The sequence below is a fragment of the Lissotriton vulgaris genome, chromosome 8 (genome assembly GCF_964263255.1).
Source record: "Lissotriton vulgaris chromosome 8, aLisVul1.2, whole genome shotgun sequence".
NCBI classification, from domain to species: domain Eukaryota; kingdom Metazoa; phylum Chordata; class Amphibia; order Caudata; family Salamandridae; genus Lissotriton; species Lissotriton vulgaris.
Genome location: NC_141696.1, coordinates 846,436,560 through 846,455,085, shown reverse-complemented (window position 1 = coordinate 846,455,085; position 18,526 = coordinate 846,436,560). Strand labels below are relative to the sequence as shown.

At 45.1% G+C, this 18,526-nt stretch overlaps 1 protein-coding gene across 1 annotated transcript in view; it reads right to left on the bottom strand.

Annotated features, from left to right (window-relative positions):
* Positions 1–14,128, bottom strand: part of LOC147698088 (acetylserotonin O-methyltransferase-like) — a 448,853-nt gene extending 434,725 nt beyond the window's left edge. The window contains exon 1 of the mRNA XM_086934766.1: positions 14,052–14,128. Within this exon, the coding sequence (XP_086790892.1) occupies positions 14,052–14,123 (72 nt within the window). The 5' untranslated portion in view covers positions 14,124–14,128. The remainder of the gene's footprint in view (positions 1–14,051) is intronic.
* Positions 14,129–18,526: the final 4,398 nt, after the last annotated feature.

Here is an 18,526-nt window from a genome sequence, read left to right as displayed (position 1 = left end):
AGGGTGGAATTGAGTCTTATTTTCTTCCATACGAGTTTTACTAATTGTCAGTTTCCTGGTTTTTGGACCTTTCCTTCCCCTATTTAAACCTTGGGGTTTGTTTGTCCCTTGGGTGTTTTACTATTGTTCTTGCTTTCCTTCACTAGAGGGTGCTTGCCTTCCTTGCTATGTTTTTTATCTGATTTAAGAGATAATGAGGGTGGTTTACAAGTGTGGTTTTTATAGGTGTTTGTTATTAGCTCCCTGGTTTGATCTGCATTCTTCTGTATCATGGTTTCCAATTCCCCCACTTATTCTGATATGAGTGTTATCCTATGTAGTAGGGGGAGTATCAGTGGCCTAACCAATTGTTCCATGTTCCCCATTAGTTCCTTCATGGGGAGAGAATGCGGGGGCTGATAGTCCGACCCGCTTTTCCTAACCGGAGGGCAGGGTTTCGTTTGTACTCCTTCCATCCTCGAGGGATTATGCACGGTTTTTAAAACCTTAGCACTTCTGCCTTGGTGTTTACCCCCCCCCCCCCCCCCCCCCCTACGTTTTCTATTTTTTTGCAGGCTGATCTGGGCCTTTTTCACATTTGGTGGGTTAGATGTTGGTGAGTCAACAGAAGATTTCTCCTCAGATGAAATTACAAGTGGTGTTTCTAATACAATACATCTTTATCAGATTCAAATAAGTTATCCTGATCCCTTAGCTGAAGTGGGATGCTAATGTCACCCTCTTGATTTCCCCCCCTACTCAGATTTGGTGGAGTACTAGCTGTTTTAATCGTCCCCAGTGAAGAACGTTTATCATGGATGGGGGAGGCAAAGATAGTCTACTGAGCAGAGGCTGTGACTCCAAGGGAAATTTGTCTCTAATGGGGTGACTGCTGTGCGTGTTTGTAGTGTGGTGTGTGCCTGGGAGGGAGACAAAGGATGGAGCGCGAAATGAATCTTGCAAATTGATAGTGGTCGCAGATCACCCAAATGGTCTTCTGGAGCATGCGGTCGATCGCCGTCAAGGTGGGTAGGGTAGGATTTGACTGCTTCTTAGTGACTGGAGCAGGCATTTTTAATAAGCTGATTCTAACGCAAATTATTCCCCTGAGGAAAAAGCCAAGGAAGAGTCAATACACAATAGCTGGAGGCAAGAATCACAGATTAGGAAATTATTGCAGTGAGTGTTGAACTGTTACCAAGTAGTCAAGTGCAGAATGAACCTTAGTTTTTCGAAGCAGTATGTCCCAGGGATGGCCTTTCGTAGTGCCAAGAGGGGGGGCCCAGCCCAGCCTCCTGCGGCCCCCGAACGGCCACAAAATGGCCCGCCCTTGACCCGGGCTTCACCCGGGTGCTCCCGCGACGCGGGGAGTGGCGCTGATTTTTATGCGCCTCCTGGCGCATTGTCCGCTTCTCCGCCTTGCTGGGCGCAAGGCCACCTGGATCCTGTAGTCTAGGGTTCACCCCCGCTCGGCGGCCGCACCGCAGGTGTAGATGGCGGCAGCGGGGGGTGAACGGATTCACCGAGAGCAGCCTCCCAGAGCAACAGCGGGCAGAAGTAAGTAGGTTTTGCCGGGTCCTCCACAGAAAAGTTGGCACTGGCGTCTCGCTCCACCGGGAGTGGCGCTGATTTTTATGCGCCTCCTGGCTCGTTGTCCGCTTCTCTGCCTTTCTGGGCGCAAGGTCACCTGGATCCTGTAGTCTAGGGTTCACCCCCGCTTGGCGGCCGCACCGCAGGTGTAGATGGCGGCAGCGGGGGGTGAACGGATTCACCAAGAGCAGCTTCCCAGAACAACAGCGGGCAGCAGCAACAAGGTTTTGCCGGGTCCTCCACAGAACAGTTGGCACTGGTGTCTCGCTCCACCGGGAGTGGCGCTGAATTTTATGCGCCTCCTGGCGCGTTGTCCGCTTCTCCGCCTTCCTGGGCGCAAGGTCACCTGGATCCTGTAGTCTAGGGTTCACCCCCGCTCGACGGCCGCACCGCAGGTGTAGATGGTGGCAGCGGGGGTGAACGGATTCACCAAGAGCAGTTTCCCAGAGCAACAGTGGGCAGCAGCAAGAAGGTTTTGCCGGGTCCTCCACAGAAAAGTGGGCACTGGCGTCTCGCTCCACCGGGAGTGGTGCTGATTTTTATCCGTCTCCTGGCGTGTTGTCCGCTTCTCCACCTTCCTGGGCGCAAGGTCACCTGGATCCTGTAGTTTAGGGTTCATTCCCTCTCGGCGGCCGCCCTGCAGGTGTAGATGGTGGCAGCGGGGGTGAACGGATTCAGCGAGAGCAGTCTCCCAGAGCAACAGCGGGCAGCAGCAAGTAGGTTTTGCCAGGTCCTCCACAGAAAAGTTGGCACTGGCGTCTAGCTCCACCGGGAGTGGCACTGATTTTTATGCATCTCCTGGCGCGTTGTCCTCTTCTTTGCCTTCCTGGGCGCAAGGTCACCTGGATCCTGTAGTCTAGGGTTCACCCCCGCTCCGCGGCCGCACCGCAGGTGTAGATGGCGGCAGCGGGGGGTGAACGGATTCACCGAGAGCAGCCTCCCAGAGCAACAGCGGGCAGCAGCAAATAGGTTTTGCCGGGTCCTCCACAGAAAAGTGGACACTGGCACTCGCTCTACCGGGAGTGGCGCTGATTTTTATGCGCCTCCTGGCGCGTTGTCCGCTTCTCTGCCTTTCTGGGTGCAAGGTCACCTGGATCCTGTAGTCTAGGGTTCACCCCCGCTTGGCGGCTGCACCGCAGGTGTAGATGGCGGCAGCGGGGGGTGAACGGATTCACCAAGAGCAGTTTCCCAGAGCAACAGTGGGCAGCAGCAAGAAGGTTTTGCCGGGTCCTCCACAGAAAAGTGGGCACTGGCGTCTCGCTCCACCGGGAGTGGTGCTGATTTTTATTCGTCTCCTGGCGTGTTGTCCGCTTCTCCACCTTCCTGGGCGCAAGGTCACCTGGATCCTGTAGTTTAGGGTTCATTCCCTCTCGGCGGCCGCACTGCAGGTGTAGATGGTGGCAGCGGGGGTGAACGGATTCAGCGAGAGCAGTCTCCCAGAGCAACAGCGGGCAGCAGCAAGTAGGTTTTGCCGGGTCCTCCACAGAAAAGTTGGCACTGGCGTCTAGCTCCACCGGGAGTTGCACTGATTTTTATGCATCTCCTGGCACGTTGTCCTCTTCTTTGCCTTCCTGGGCGCAAGGTCACCTGGATCCTGTAGTCTAGGGTTCAGCCCCGCTCGGAGGCCGCACCGCAGGTGTAGGATGGCGGCAGCAGGGGGTGAATGGATTCACAGAGAGCAGCTTCCCAGAGCAACAGCGGGCAGCAGCAAGTAGGTTTTGCCCGGTCCTTCACAGAAAATTTGGCACTGGTGTCTCGCTCCACCGGGAGTGGCGCTGATTTTTATGCGCCTCCTGGCGCGTTATCCGCTTCTCCGCCTTCCTGGGCGCAAGGTCACCTGGATCCTGTAGTCTAGGGTTCACCCCCGCTTGGAGGCCACACCGCAGGTGTAAATGGCGGCAGCGGGGGGTGAACGGATTTACCGAGGGAAGCCTCCCAGAGCAACAGCGGGCAGCAGCAAATAGGTTTTGCCGGGTCCTCCACAGAAAAGTGGACACTGGCACTCGCTCTACCGGGAGTGGCGCTGATTTTTATGCGCCTCCTGGCGCGTTGTCCGCTTCTCTGCCTTTCTGGGTGCAAGGTCACCTGGATCCTGTAGTCTAGGGTTCACCCCCGCTTGGCGGCTGCACCGCAGGTGTAGATGGCGGCAGCGGGGGGTGAACGGATTCACCAAGAGCAGCTTCCCAGAGCAACAGCGGGCAGCAGCAAGAAGGTTTTGCCGGGTCCTCCACAGAACAGTTGGCACTGGCGTCTCGCTCCACCGGGAGTGGCGCTGAATTTTATGCGCCTCCTGGCACGTTGTCTCTTTCTCCGCCTTCCTGGGCGCAAGGTCACCTGGATCCTGTAGTCTAGGGTTCACCCCTGCTCGACGGCCGCACCGCAGGTGTAGATGGTGGCAGCTGGGGTGAACGGATTCACCAAGAGCAGTTTCCCAGAGCAACAGTGGGCAGCAGCAAGAAGGTTTTGCCGGGTCCTCCACAGAACAGTGGGCACTGGCGTCTCGCTCCACCGGGAGTGGTGCTGATTTTTATTCGTCTCCTGGCGTGTTGTCCGCTTCTCCACCTTCCTGGGCGCAAGGTCACCTGGATCCTGTAGTTTAGGGTTCATTCCCTCTCGGCGGCCGCACTGCAGGTGTAGATGGTGGCAGCGGGGGTGAACGGATTCAGCGAGAGCAGTCTCCCAGAGCAACAGCGGGCAGCAGCAAGTAGGTTTTGCCGGGTCCTCCACAGAAAAGTTGGCACTGGCGTCTAGCTCCACCGGGAGTTGCACTGATTTTTATGCATCTCCTGGCACGTTGTCCTCTTCTTTGCCTTCCTGGGCGCAAGGTCACCTGGATCCTGTAGTCTAGGGTTCAGCCCCGCTCGGAGGCCGCACCGCAGGTGTAGGATGGCGGCAGCAGGGGGTGAATGGATTCACAGAGAGCAGCTTCCCAGAGCAACAGCGGGCAGCAGCAAGTAGGTTTTGCCCGGTCCTTCACAGAAAATTTGGCACTGGTGTCTCGCTCCACCGGGAGTGGCGCTGATTTTTATGCGCCTCCTGGCGCGTTATCCGCTTCTCCGCCTTCCTGGGCGCAAGGTCACCTGGATCCTGTAGTCTAGGGTTCACCCCCGCTTGGAGGCCACACCGCAGGTGTAAATGGCGGCAGCGGGGGGTGAACGGATTTACCGAGGGAAGCCTCCCAGAGCAACAGCGGGCAGCAGCAAGTAGGTTTTGCCGGGTCCTCCACAGAAAAGTTGGCACTGGCGTCTCCATTTGTCAGTATGCTGGTTTGAGCCATTTCTCATTTGTCGTACACAAACCATTTTCCTTACACCCTTTAAATTAAATCTGACTTAACTTGGCACCCTGTGGGGTATCAGAGAGTATCAATATTGTCATTGTTACTTTTCAAAATCTATTTGGTGATCCCCCAAGCCAACTCTTACAAGCTGTGGATAGACATTAATATAAATATGCTAATAATATGCATCTTATTTTTAGCCTTCAGTGGTCAAATCACCTCTGTTTCTGCTCACTCTTATCGGGCAACCATTCTGATTAGTGTTCATTGCTAAAAGATCAACAACTTCTTGAATTTCAAACCATCAACAACCAAAATATTAATCACCAGGAATGTTATGTACAAATGGCAGCCCCCCATCTCAGCCAACAATTTAGGTACTTGCCTTGAACCTTCTCATGTGATACCTAATCTGGACATATGCCTAAACGTAGTGCTCAATCTAGATCATCAAGTATCTAAGATAACCAGCACCCATTTCTAGCAACTGCAATTTTTCAGAAAGATTTGCCTTATGTTGATAACAGACAGTATTTGTCTATTTTGCTGGCATTCATTCTATCTAGACTAAATTACAGAAATGCTTTTAATTAGGGCTTCCAGATAACCTCTTGCAGCATTTGTGGTCAGTTCAAAATTCAGATGTGTGTCTGATCTCCAATACACTTAATCAAAAAGTACATCTCTCCAGCTTTTTAATGTTTGTATTGTCTTCCCATCAAGAATGGTTTTTACGACAATGTTAGTGTACACCGGGTAACCCATGGTACTTCCTCTCATTTTCTAGCTTTCAATTTCAGCATTTACCTGCGAGCCAGGTCTTTCAATCCCTTTTTACTAGACATTCTCAAAATTCAGACCAAAAAAAAATTTGGAGACATAACGTTTTCAGTGGCCGCAGCAAAGGAGTGCTATTCGTTTTACCATGCTTTTCGCCCCCTTTCTTCAGCACCAAGTAGCTGTAGTGTCCGTACATTTAATAAATACAAATATGCTGAGTAAGCCCAGCTGTAGCTCAATCCCACCTCAGTCAATGACATATAGATAGTCAAAATCTGCCTCCAATACAGCAAATCCTAAATGTCAAAAAACGATCTGGGGCTGTATTACATAAAGTGGTCTGGGGCACAATGGGCATTTGCACCCACTTTGTATGACCCCAGGGCACTTTGTTATTACACAGACACTTGACACCATGCAAATGAGGGAAACACTTTGCTACTCCACCTATGCTTTATTGTGGATACCGGTGAAGAGGCAAAGAATCTGTCAGGAGGCGCACTGACACTAATCCAAAAAGAAGAGGCACACAATCAGTGCCCCTCTGAGTGCAAACCCAAATGTGAGGTGAGGGGGTCCCAGGCACTCCCCAGGCATACCCATGTAAGCAGATGCAGCCACTCACTAAATCTGCGTTCACAGGCATCTCTGACCCCCTTTGTAAAGCAGGCTAAGTTGCCCTCTGCACTGTGAAATACAGAGTGGCTGCTTGAAATAGCCAATCTGCATCTCACTAACATGGGTTCACAGCTGCCTTGGGGACAGGGACTTAACTGTAATTGAGTGCTCGGTCCTTGTTTGAGCCCAGAGCTGCTAGTTAAATGTGCATCATAAGTAAGCATGGGCGAATTTTGCGAATCTCGCGTTCGCGAATTTTGCGGATTTGCGAACTCGCAATCCGCAAAATCCGCGAATTCTCGCGAATTTGCGGATTTTTTTTTTTGGTGTGTTCGCGCAGGTTTCTGCCAGTTCGCGAGGGTTTTGTACAATTTCGCAAACGCGAACTTACCTGTCGGGTCGCAAGTTTTGCGAACTTGTTGTTTCTACGTGTCCAGCCTGTTTGGGACACTCTTCTTCATCACTGCCACTCTCTGTCACCACTGCCACTCTCTGACTACTCATGCCACCCTCTGGCCCACCCATGCCACCCTCTGTTTCATCACAGCACCCTCTGGTTGTCCAGTGTACATTATTGTGGCAAAGCAAAGCACACCTTCCCTGCCTCAAGTGACCTGAATTAATTTGGGGCTGATTAATGTGTCACAGAATATTTTTTTAGCTGGCACCTGCTTCCTTAGTGCTTCCTGATTAGTGATCTTTTGCACTTGCTAAGTGCTTTCATTGTTGCAAAATTAGTTACAACACCTGCCCTGCCCCAACTGACAATAATGAATTAGGGGCTGATTAATGTGTCACTGGATTTGAACTTCCAGCCTGGCTCCTGCTTGTCTGCCTTAGCTGTAATTCAGGACCTTTGTGTAACTATTCTGAGGGTCAGAGCAGGGTCACATAATAGTTGCAAGTAGGCAACTGAACTCTGGAGGGGCCCCTCAGGAAGCACTACAGGAAATGGCTACTAATGATGAGCTTGAACTTTTGAACCTGGTAAGTAGTTTCAGTTTTGCTAAGATCGTATTTCTGCAATTTAGCGCTTATTCGCGGGGCGCAAAGTTGAACTGGGAAGCCGCGAACTCACGCGAACAGTGCGAACAAGCCATAAAATCCGCTGCTCGGGGATTTGCGGATTTTGCGGGAAATTCGCGAATCTCGCGGATTGCGAATTTACCGAAAATCCGCAAAATCCGCGAGCGTAACGGATTTTCCACCCATGCTTAATCATAAGCAAACAGGAAAAGTGTGTCCTTTGTATAATAACAGCACCTGATGTTCAATTCACTAAAGAATCATTTTCTCCAATTTGCCAATAGTTCTCAGCATTCTCAGATTCAAACATGGCTCTTCAATCTAACTTAGCAGGTTTCAAACCACAATTGATAGACCAGGTCAAAACACTCTAATTCACCCTTCACATTGACATCTGATGGAACACCAAGAAAGCCCAGTTTCAACTCTCCCTCCTGAAGAAAGTAAGACTTTTTTTCTCCGAAGAAGATTTCAAAATGAAACCACACATACTAATACACTCCCTTCTAGAAGTAGGCAATATGCTGCTCATTCTTCTTCCTGATCTTGGCCCCCCTGAGAGACATACTTCATGCATCAGCACAAATCTGCATGAGTTTTAAGGATTTCAAACATTTCACCCCTACGCTAAGGTATCTATACTGAACCTCCCTGCAACTATAGATCATCTTCAATGCCTGCTACATCACCTACAAGCCATCCATAGCAAGACCCCCAACATATCGGAAGGATAATGCTAGATCATCAGTCTAGTATATGAGAGCAAGATCTGACCCTTAAACTCAGCAGGGGCCAGGGTAGGTAAAACACTTCAACAAATTATAGACATGAGCTTCTCCTTTGTAGTATAGTAAAAATGCTGTATTTTCATAAATTGCAGTGTTTTGCAATTTATGAAAAAGCTCCGCCCGATTGGGGACGAAACAGATACTACTCGTAAATTACCTTTGTAAATGCCAAAAGTTGTAAACTTAGACTTTTAGTCTAAGTTTACCTTTGTGAATACTGAAAGTTAGAAACTTAGACTTTTGGACCAAGTTAGACTTTTGTGAATTGCTCCTAACACTTTTGGTCTAACTTTACCTTTGCAAATACCAAAAAGTAGTGAAGTTAGACTTTTTGTCTTACTTTACCTTTGTGAATACCAAAAAGTGTTAAAGTTAGACTTTTGTTTAACTTTACCTTTTGTGAATTCCAAAAAGTAGTAAAGTTAGACTTTTGGTGTAACTTTACCTTTGTGAATCGAGCCCATTGTTTTCTTTATTATTATTTGCTACAATAGTAGTATAAGCTGAAATGCACTTGTCAAGTTTCATGCCAATAGTGACTTGCATTTAAGAGGGAACAGCAATCATGTGCTACTTGGCACGAAAATGGATACATTGAATCCACTGGCATTTCACAAGAAAAGTGCTGGGCAATTAGTTCGGCTCACTTGGATCAGTGTATGATGCTAGACCACTCACCTCAAATGCCAAGTAGCCATGTTTATGGTCTAAAATCATTTGTAATACTCTAGGCGTGAAAGAGCTCAACCGCAATAAGGTGTCTACTAACTGGATATGCATATCATTGGTCAGTAGGAAAGGTGTATGTAGTAATATAACAGTGCTAATGAAGGGTGTTTGTGTGCAACGTGCATGTTTTGTATGTCCGAGTATGATTGTAATATCTCTAGAACATTTGGATTTTATCTGGTCAGTCCATTAATAAAACAGATAAATATTACTTATGTATAGGTGTCCCTCATTGAATAGGTAGTACATTATTTTGCTACACAGAAACAACAAATGTGCATATGGATAGAGACGTATTGTACTTTGTGGTACATCCATATTTCTTTGTAAGCGATATCTCCATTTAAATTTCCTAGTAGAGAGTATTGAAATAATGTTACATCCTCTCGAATCAAGTTTTATTACTTTCACCACTTGCCATTTAATATTATCATCAGTATGTCTGGCTTCCAAATAGTGTTTTACCAGTGTATTACCTTCTACCTTATATCTTATGCAGTTTAGATGCTGGCATATTCTCTGTTCAACAATCTGTGTTGTTTGCCCCTCATTCATTAAGCTGCAAGAACAGTTGATGACACAAATTATATTCTTGGTTTTACAATTTGAGCGAGCAATACATTATATTTCTGCATACCAACTTACACACTAGGCATTTCCCAGACCTAAAGTGAATTGTTAAAGGTTAAAGGAGGCAGGTCTCAGCTCGTTGTGATACCCTGTGGATCCACACCCTATAATCCTCCGCACTCATGTTTCATTTGAATGCAAAAGGGGGTGGGCTGTTATTAGTCTCCTCTATCAGGTACCTCACAACATTTCGGATGGAGTTACTCATAATATTAAATGTGGTCATTATTACTGTGAGAAATTGGGTTAATAGTTGACTGGGTATTAGCCCTGATCAAGCACCAACTACAATCCCTGGCAGTGTGAAACACAAAAGACACAAAATTAACCTGTGCTTATCCCTGGGTAGATCGGCACAAAAAGCAGTCAGGCTTAACTTAAAGGCAATGTGCAAAGTATTTATGTAGCACACTGACAGTAATAAAGTAGCAAAACAACACAAGAAAAATCTCACACCAACTTATACATATGGAGTCAATTTCAATTTTAATTAACGTTTATTCGGACCTTTGGTCCACAAACAATACATATCTTAGTAAAAATACATCTAAAATAACATTTAGAGTAAATTTTATTAAATTATTTGACAACGAAACAGCAGAAATCCAATCAATAGAAACAGAGTTATGAATTTTTAAAGTTTTAAGTAAATACTAGTGCCTAAAAGATCAAAGTACCATCCGCAGACGTCTAGTCAAGTGTAATTTAAAACAAGACATGAAATGCCTATCTGTCCCCAATCAAAAGTTAGTACTTATTAAATGTAATAAGGCAATCGATGTTACCTTTTGGAGCAGGTAGGCCTGAAGTAGTGAAAAATTAATTTAGGGCTTGTTCAATACCAGCACTTAAAAAATAAAAATACATGCCCAATCGTCTATTTACAGTGCACCCTGCCCAATGGGTTACCTAGGGTCTCCCTTGGGGGGTGACGTATATGTAATAAAAGGGGAGTGCAAGGCTTGGTAAAAGGGTTAAATCGGCAAGTCAAATTGGCTGTTTAAAACTGAATTCAGTCTGCAATGACAGGCCTAGGACATGTTTAAATTGGCTATTCAAGTGAGTGGCACAAAACGTGCTACAGGGCCACCAGTTGCCTTTAATTAAGAGACTCTGGGTATTTGCTATATTACCCTAGAAGGGACTTATAAGTAAATTAAATATTTAGTATAAAACAGCCTTTCCAATTACAGAGGAGTGAGCACAATTACTTTAGCACTGGCTATAAGGCCAACAAAATGAATTTTAGAGCAACATATAGGGAAACTGCTAAATCATTTGGGAGAAGATCACCCTAAGGCTGATTTGTCTAAAAATTGCTATCTGTTCATTTTGGGCCTTCTTAATCTTTGGGTGTCAATAGAGATTCTCAGGATATGTACAAAGCACAATTGAGCACCTAAGGCAAATTCCTTCTAGGATATCCTCCCCTTCTATTAGCTGAATTGATATGACTTTTGCCTCTCAGAAATAATCATATGTGTAGATGCTATAATGCCTTATCTGGAGAAATCTCTGAGGATATATGAATGCTGCGTTGAATGAAAGAAAATAAAATTCTCTCCGACATTAAGATTTGTTTAATTTTCAAATATATTATCACATGAAGATTTGAGTAACGGGGCCTTGAAAATATCATTATTTAAGGTCAGAAATGCTGAAGTAATTTACCCCATGCTTCCATAGTGAACCCAGAAGTGACTGTTCCTTAAACGTCCTCTTACCCGTTGACGCGGAAATCATTATTGCTAACTGCAAAATAGCAAAAACTCACCATGTTGGACCTGTTCTCTTAAAGACTTTTATTTTTTTAGGACTTGCCTCCAATAATGGGGGCTGACACAGAATGTTCTCTGTTGTGGCTAACCAATCAGAATCTTTTGGGAAACAAACTAAGCTTCAGATTGACCCAAAATGGAGGATAAAGAAGAAAGCTCCCTCGTCCAATCAGATGTAATTATCTTTCTAGATGTTGGTCCACTAATTATCCGTGAAACTGAGTTTCTGGACAATGGGCCACCCAATACAATTCTAGAGCACAAATGTCTCGTAAATTAATGAAAGGATTCTCAACAAACCAAGCAAAGACACTCATTCCAAGTTTGGTGTAATGCCATTCAACCTAAGGAAGCTAAAATGGCAAAAGCGTGTGAGAGAGTGTGTGTGTGTGTAAATGTTTTTTAATGCTATTGTTGAATGCTGAGAGGAGACAAACACAATCTGGCCAATCTTTCAGCACTGGTGCAGATGGGTGAACCACCCAAATATGTCTCTATGTATTGCAAACAATTCCTGCATCATCATCTAGGTATTAAATAACATCAATGTTCTCTTCATTTTGTAGACATATGAACTTGTCTCTCTGCTTCACCAAACCATTTTAACAACAATACAAAGTAAATTAAAAGTCATTTTCATAATCTCCAGAGTTTTGTACCGTTTTAGAAACATGTTTTATTGCATTGCAAATGCCACCTTCCATGTTAGTAATAATAATAATAATAATAAAAATAAAACATTTATAAAGCGCATGGCTGCACAAACAGTGTATCCCCGCGCTGACTGCTGACTAAACTAACAGAGGGAAAGGGACGGAAGAGGAGCAGGGAAGTATTATTGAGGGAAGAGGTGGGTTTTTAATCTGGCTCTAAAAAGAGTTTCTGAGGGGCCATAGTTCTCCTGAACTGACCTGAAAACATGATGCTTATTGTCTCGCTAATTACCTTCCAGAATCAGATGACAGGAAAAAACAAGACTGTATTCCCAAAGCACACCCATTGAGCATCAACTTAACCCTGTGCATTCTTGTTTTTGCCATTGCTTTTCATAAGCACATAAGTCAAATCGGCAAAGTTGCAGGATTTCATAGCTGTTTAGTACCATTGTTGGGGGCAGGTAGGGCAAAATGACTCACTCGAGGCTTCGTTTCTCATTAATAATAGTCGCTCCCTACACTTAATACAAGTGCTATGGTGGTCAATAGCATATTAATTTGAACATCTGCATAGATAATATATTCATGACGTGACAGTGAAAATAAATGCAGCTTAATTAAGCATGTCATTTGGCTCACGTGTAATATTAAACACATACTCAAACATTTATTAATAAAAGGCAAAATTCAAATCCCATTTTTTTTTAATCAAAGTACACCGGAGATTCTCCACTTCATTTTCACTCCATCATACAATGACATTGTGTTCTGCATCTGCTTTAATACTTGTTTTTATACCTAGTGCTCAAAAAAGAATAGCATGGCATAAACAATGCAGGCAGATGCACAGTGACCATTGGTACTTTGATGAACATTGTAGAGGGAGGGGAGGAGCAGCATGACCCAGTCAAGGCTTCCTCTCTTGTGAGTCATAACCCCTGCCTAGACTCACCATTGGTAATAAATAGTCTGTTACATAATGCATACGTGCACTGTATATATACAGTGTGTGTGTGTGTGTGTGTCAGCCGGGGCCCTGTGCAGGTAAGAGTTGTGGGGGGGTGGGGCTGGGTTGGGGGGAGATTCGACAGACGACAACGAGGGAAAATTAAATAAATAATTAATTCTCCCTTCTCGCCATCTGTCGAAATCCAACCCACCCGGTCCCAGGGGCGGCTCTAGGCTCATGGCGGCCCTGGGCAGGGAGCGTAGGTAGGGGGAAGAGGTGGTCCGGGCGGGCTGGAGCCCCCCAGACAGGGGGGGGTCAGGGTGCTTGGAAGTGGAACAGAGCCGGAGGCCGCCAAATCTCTGCCAGGGGCCGCCACGCAAATATGTATCCATCCTCAGAGGATTATTATATTAAGGATATATATTGGCCTGGTGGCCCCTGAGGTTTGGTTGCCCTGTGCAGGTGCACAGCTTGCACATGCCTAAGGCGGCCCCTGCCAGTCCACCCATCGCTCCACCGCTTCTACCTGTACGGCCGCGGCTGGCGTGTGTGTGTGCCTGTGTGGTTTGTGTGTGTGTGTGCGTGTGTGCTTGTGTGTGTGTCACACATTACTGTAAAACTGACCAATTTCCATGAAGCTGTAGGTATGATGGAGTGTTAAACCACCTAATGCTGAATCGTGGTGTATACTTCTGTGGATTAGCCTCCTCCTCACTTCAGTGATTTTTGGTAGGTGAGCGCGCTGGCCATTCTAATGAAATCAACAATATAATTGGCCTGAACTAAAGTTTGTCAGATGGATACTCCAGCACACATGTGACAAATATCTCCCTGGCCTCATTACAAGAACATTTGTGACAGAGTAGTAATCAACCAAACTCGAAATCAGGCCCAAAAACATTATGAAATTTTGTTTTTTCATTTCATCTCCACTGCACAGCATTGAATCCATATCATTAAAATGAAAGATTGCTTTTTTCACTGTGTGTTTTTTGTTATCGCTTTTTTTCCCTTTAATCTAAAGTTGATTTGCTTTTCGGCTCCTTTCTTTCTGGCAGGAATTCGAGCCTAAGACGCCTCGACAAACGTGAGCTTTAAAGCAAACTCACTTACCTACTCTACTGATCTAAACGATGTTGAACATTTTATCTAGGCATGGGTTCTACTTCCAGCAGCATTAGTTTACAAATCTTTTGTAATGTAAGTTGCTATGTTAGATTTACATCTGCAGAGTCTAAACTTTCGTACCTTGGAGACAATAAATCCGTCTCTGTATGCAAGCAGCTGCACTGGATATTGGAGGTCGTCTGAGGAGTCCATGCCGTCCCTTTACACGCTGGCACTTGGCTGACCTTTTTATGCAACGAATGAGCTCTACTTCATTACTCATTGGCCACGACTGGGAATGAAAAGCTCAAGATGTTCTTGTATTGCCAGGGGCTTGTGACAACCCCTGTCTAGTTTTAACAGAGCCAGACATTAGCCTGCTCCACAAATAACATATGCTTACTTAAAACACAGCAATTATTTATTTTCTCCTCGATTCAGTGACCTCTTAAGTGCAAAGGATCCCTGTTTTACCATCATGCTCTGTCAGAATACCACTGATGGAAGTTGTTGTGCGAGTTGGCAAACTGTGAGGGGCAAGGTGGAAGGAACGTTTGGATGCATAAGCCAAATGGTCATTTGTCAAGGACCTCACTTTTCAAGGAGTCCTTTTGAGTAGGGGTGCATCACGAATCTCCTTCTGCCTGCTGTGACCTCCTGCCAGCAGGGCACTTTAAGGATTTCTGATGTTCTTAGTAGGACATATTTTTGGGGCACCATGATCGAACATTTTATTAATTTATTACCCATTTTCAGCTCATTTAAGCCTCAATGATGTGCACGATATTGCATTTTATGTTAAACTTTTTTAGAAACTGGGGCACTCAAAACGGCTGACAACTAAAGATGTCTTACTTCCCGAATTCAGAAAGCACCAAAAGAAGATTGAACACGCAAAATAATGTAATTTCTTGTTTTGCCTGGATCCTGATTTTTTTGGTTTACAGCACCAATATTTTGAGAGAAGCTACGATGTTCCTTAAATTATAAGTAAGGGACAGCAAGGGCCAGTCGGTGGATGGTATTTAGACTAGTGCATAATAATAAAATAAGACATTTGATCATAGTGCCAGGAACTTTTCCTTAAATTGTCAGCTATTTGTATTCATGAGTAAAATGTCCCTATCCTAGCGGTGTTGACAGAAGGGGTGTTCACAAGTGCCGAAGAAAATAATAAAAGTAATTGGCTAAAAGGAACGAATGCACACAACTTATCAATGCAATGATAGTTTGTAATCTGGGGTGGGGGTAGAAAACCCCGGATATTCTTGCTACAAAACCACATCCCATACACACCTCTCAAAAACACCTTCAGGCAAATGCCCTTTAAATAAGAAGATGTTTTGGTTTCTTTACACCTACTCTTTCATACATCAGCTCTTTCAAGTAGATTGGCTTCTGCTGGGGCTGGAGTCATTGCAAGGCAATGTGAATGGCAGGTGCAGCAAAGCAAACTACACACATAGGTATGTTCCTATGCTACCAATATCACTAGCACACTATAGTAGTTTTCTACTACTTGGTTTGTTAACCCATAACACTCTTCTTTACAGCGTTTTTGTAATGGCTTATGATTCTAGTCTTTAGACTATTTGACTCAAAACAAACCATAAAAGCACATCATAAGATACAGAACACTAACATTTCCTCTAAAATAATATCCATGGTGCAAGCCAGTTACCATACAATCAACGAATTAAGGGGCATATTATCAAGACAGAAGATAACATTATCGCCGCTTTATCGGCAGAAAACTGCCGATAAAGCGGCGATAATGGGCTTGATAATATGCTCTATGGAATTCCAATCGAAGCCCATGTTAGATGTCTCCACATCTAACATGGGCTTCGATTGGAATTCCATAGAGCATATTATCAAGCCCATTATCGCCGCTTTATCAGCAGTTTTCTGCCAATAAAGCAGCGATAATTTTATCTCCTGTCTTGATAATATGCCCCTCAGTGTCTTAGTGTATACAAGTTTAAGACTTGTTGAAACAATTCATTCAAACCAGGTCATTAAAAGATCCCAAAAAGACAGGAGTCGACCATAAATGTTTCTCTATTTGCCAGTTTGTTTCCTACGTTTGACTATGGAGGCAATGCATCTTTTAATAGTTCCCCATACCTCCCCGCTTTGGGGCATTTGAAAATATTCCAAGGCCTTTTTGCATTTCCTACTGTTCAAGTATCTAAAAAGAGGTTTTAGTATTCAAATTCTTTGATCTTTATATAGTTCGCACAAAACATCATGTGTAATTGAGATTGAAATGTACTGAATTACACGGGCAATGTATCAGGTCTTTTTCAGTATATGCATTAAAGGGATAGGGCACCAGAAAGTGAATCAAGCAGAAATCACAATAGATAAAATCGTTGGTGATGTGACACCGTCAACAAGCATGGCTCAATACTAGGTGTTGCACACATTGAGAGGTATAGCACCACCATCCTCTTCCTCAGTTCACCCTCTTGTCTCTCTACCGCTATAGATCTTAAAAGTTCACTTTTCATCAAGAGTTTGCAGATTTGGTACTCAGCAGACTTTCAAACAATGTAATTCTATTGGCTGCTCGCAGATCATTTTTGACAAATGTCAGCCATTTAAATTTATGTCCCCATGCAAGGCTAAAGCTCCAGATTTTCCTCGGTTAAGTACGAAACCAGCGTGTTCACTAGGCGTTGCAGCCCGACTGGTGTTTTACTTAGTAAAACTATATCATCGGCGTACTGCATTATTGGTACAGGAATGTTGCCTAGTTTCGGTGCGTGGCTTTCTATTACGTCTATTTTTCTTCCAATGTCGGCAAGGTATAGGTTGAAGAGACTGGGTGCAAGGACGCAGCCTTGTTTTAGCCCGTCCTGTGTTTTAATTTTGTTGGTAAGGGTGCTACCGTTCCCTTGTTTGACCTTGGCCCATGTCTCACTGTATAGTATTGACATTGCCTTTATTAGGTATTCCGGCGTGCCCCACTCTCTAAGTTTACTCCACAGCCTGGGCCTGCTTACATGGTCGAATGCTGATTTTATATCAACGAAGCAAGCATATAGATGTTGTTTTCTTTTTTTGGCGTTGTCGGATAGTCAGCACAGGGTAGCCAGGTTGGTAGTTGTCCCCATACCCACCTTGAATCCAATTTGAAACTTGGGTATTATTTTTGTTGAGGTTTCCCAATCCTGCAGCTCTTTCAGCAGGCATGAGGCGTACATCTTTGCTTCTACGTCTATTAATGAAATTAGACGATAGTTTCCAGGCTCTTTCCGGTCCCCTTTCTTATAGATTGGGTGGATGATGTTTCCTCTCCAAGTTTCCGGAATAGTTCCTTTTTTTAGGATGTCATTAAATATTGTGGTTGAAGGGTCAGCCCCGAAGTCCATGTCTGTTTTATAGACTGCGGTTGGAATTCCATTTGGCCCCGGGGCCCCTTCTGATTTTAACTTCTGAATTAGCCTTTTTACTTGGGCATGTGTGATCCTTGGTTCTTCCTGGGTAAAATTTGATTCTGTGATGACACTATCGGGTCGGTTTGTACTATAGTACTGAGGAAATATAAATGTTATGGTCAAGAAATGTTCCCTAACGTGTACCCCACCGTCTCCATGTACGAACTTAAAGTGCATGTAACTTCCCTCCTGTGCCAGCTATGAAGACGCAAATACATTTGCGTCCAACGTTAACATGTCCTCTTTCAGATCCACCATGAATGGGTCGGATATTACGTTCCTAAATATGCCTTGCCACCGTCTTTGTATGGTGCACTTTCACTTATTCTTGGCTCTGTGCGAGTTAGGCCCTGTTTTCTGTCACCGAGCCTCTTTTCAAAGTCATCTCTGCCTCCTGAAACTGCGACGAGGGATGCCCTCCCCCGTGAACTCTGTCCTACTCCCTGCGAGGCGAGCGGAGCCTGGCTCGGCCTGCCTGCCTGCCAAAGACAGTATTTTACCTTCACGCTATCAGTATAGCCAAGCTCAGCTTCCCGAAAACACATTCCAGTCCAGTAGAATAGATAAACAATCCCCCGCTGCAGAGCAAAGGGCCCGGCCTCTCTGTCTCCATGCAAGTAATTCATAGCTCCCGTTACCATGGTAGGCCCATGGCCCCTCGCTTTACACACAGACACGTAGGCACATATGCACGCATTCATAGTCAGTATAGGATAGCCTCTGCCCAAGAGACCTTTCCTTCTAGATAATATGGTTCCCAAACATCAGATATCAGATATGATATAGGAACGAGTTGATCTGACATGCCAGACTTCTGTCTCTTTCCTCTAGTGTAAATGTCAAGTCCCCTGCACCCTCCATTTTTACGTCAGTCACACGTCATGCAGCTGCACGCGCATCCAGACCTCAGATTTCTGCTGACATTGCAAGATTCTGCCATGTACCCACCCACTTGTGACACTTTCATATGACGTTTCTAGCACACACCTCTGTACACGCTCTAGTTCACGCCTTCTGATTACGTATTGCTAACACGTGTGTGTTCTTATCTTGTTTCTCTCAGCTGTTACGCCTTCTGCATTGGTTTTCATTATGTGCATTAAGTATAAAAGTTATGTATTGTCAATAAAGTATGCTCTATCCCTTCCTGAACCCCAGTGGTGTCAGGAATCC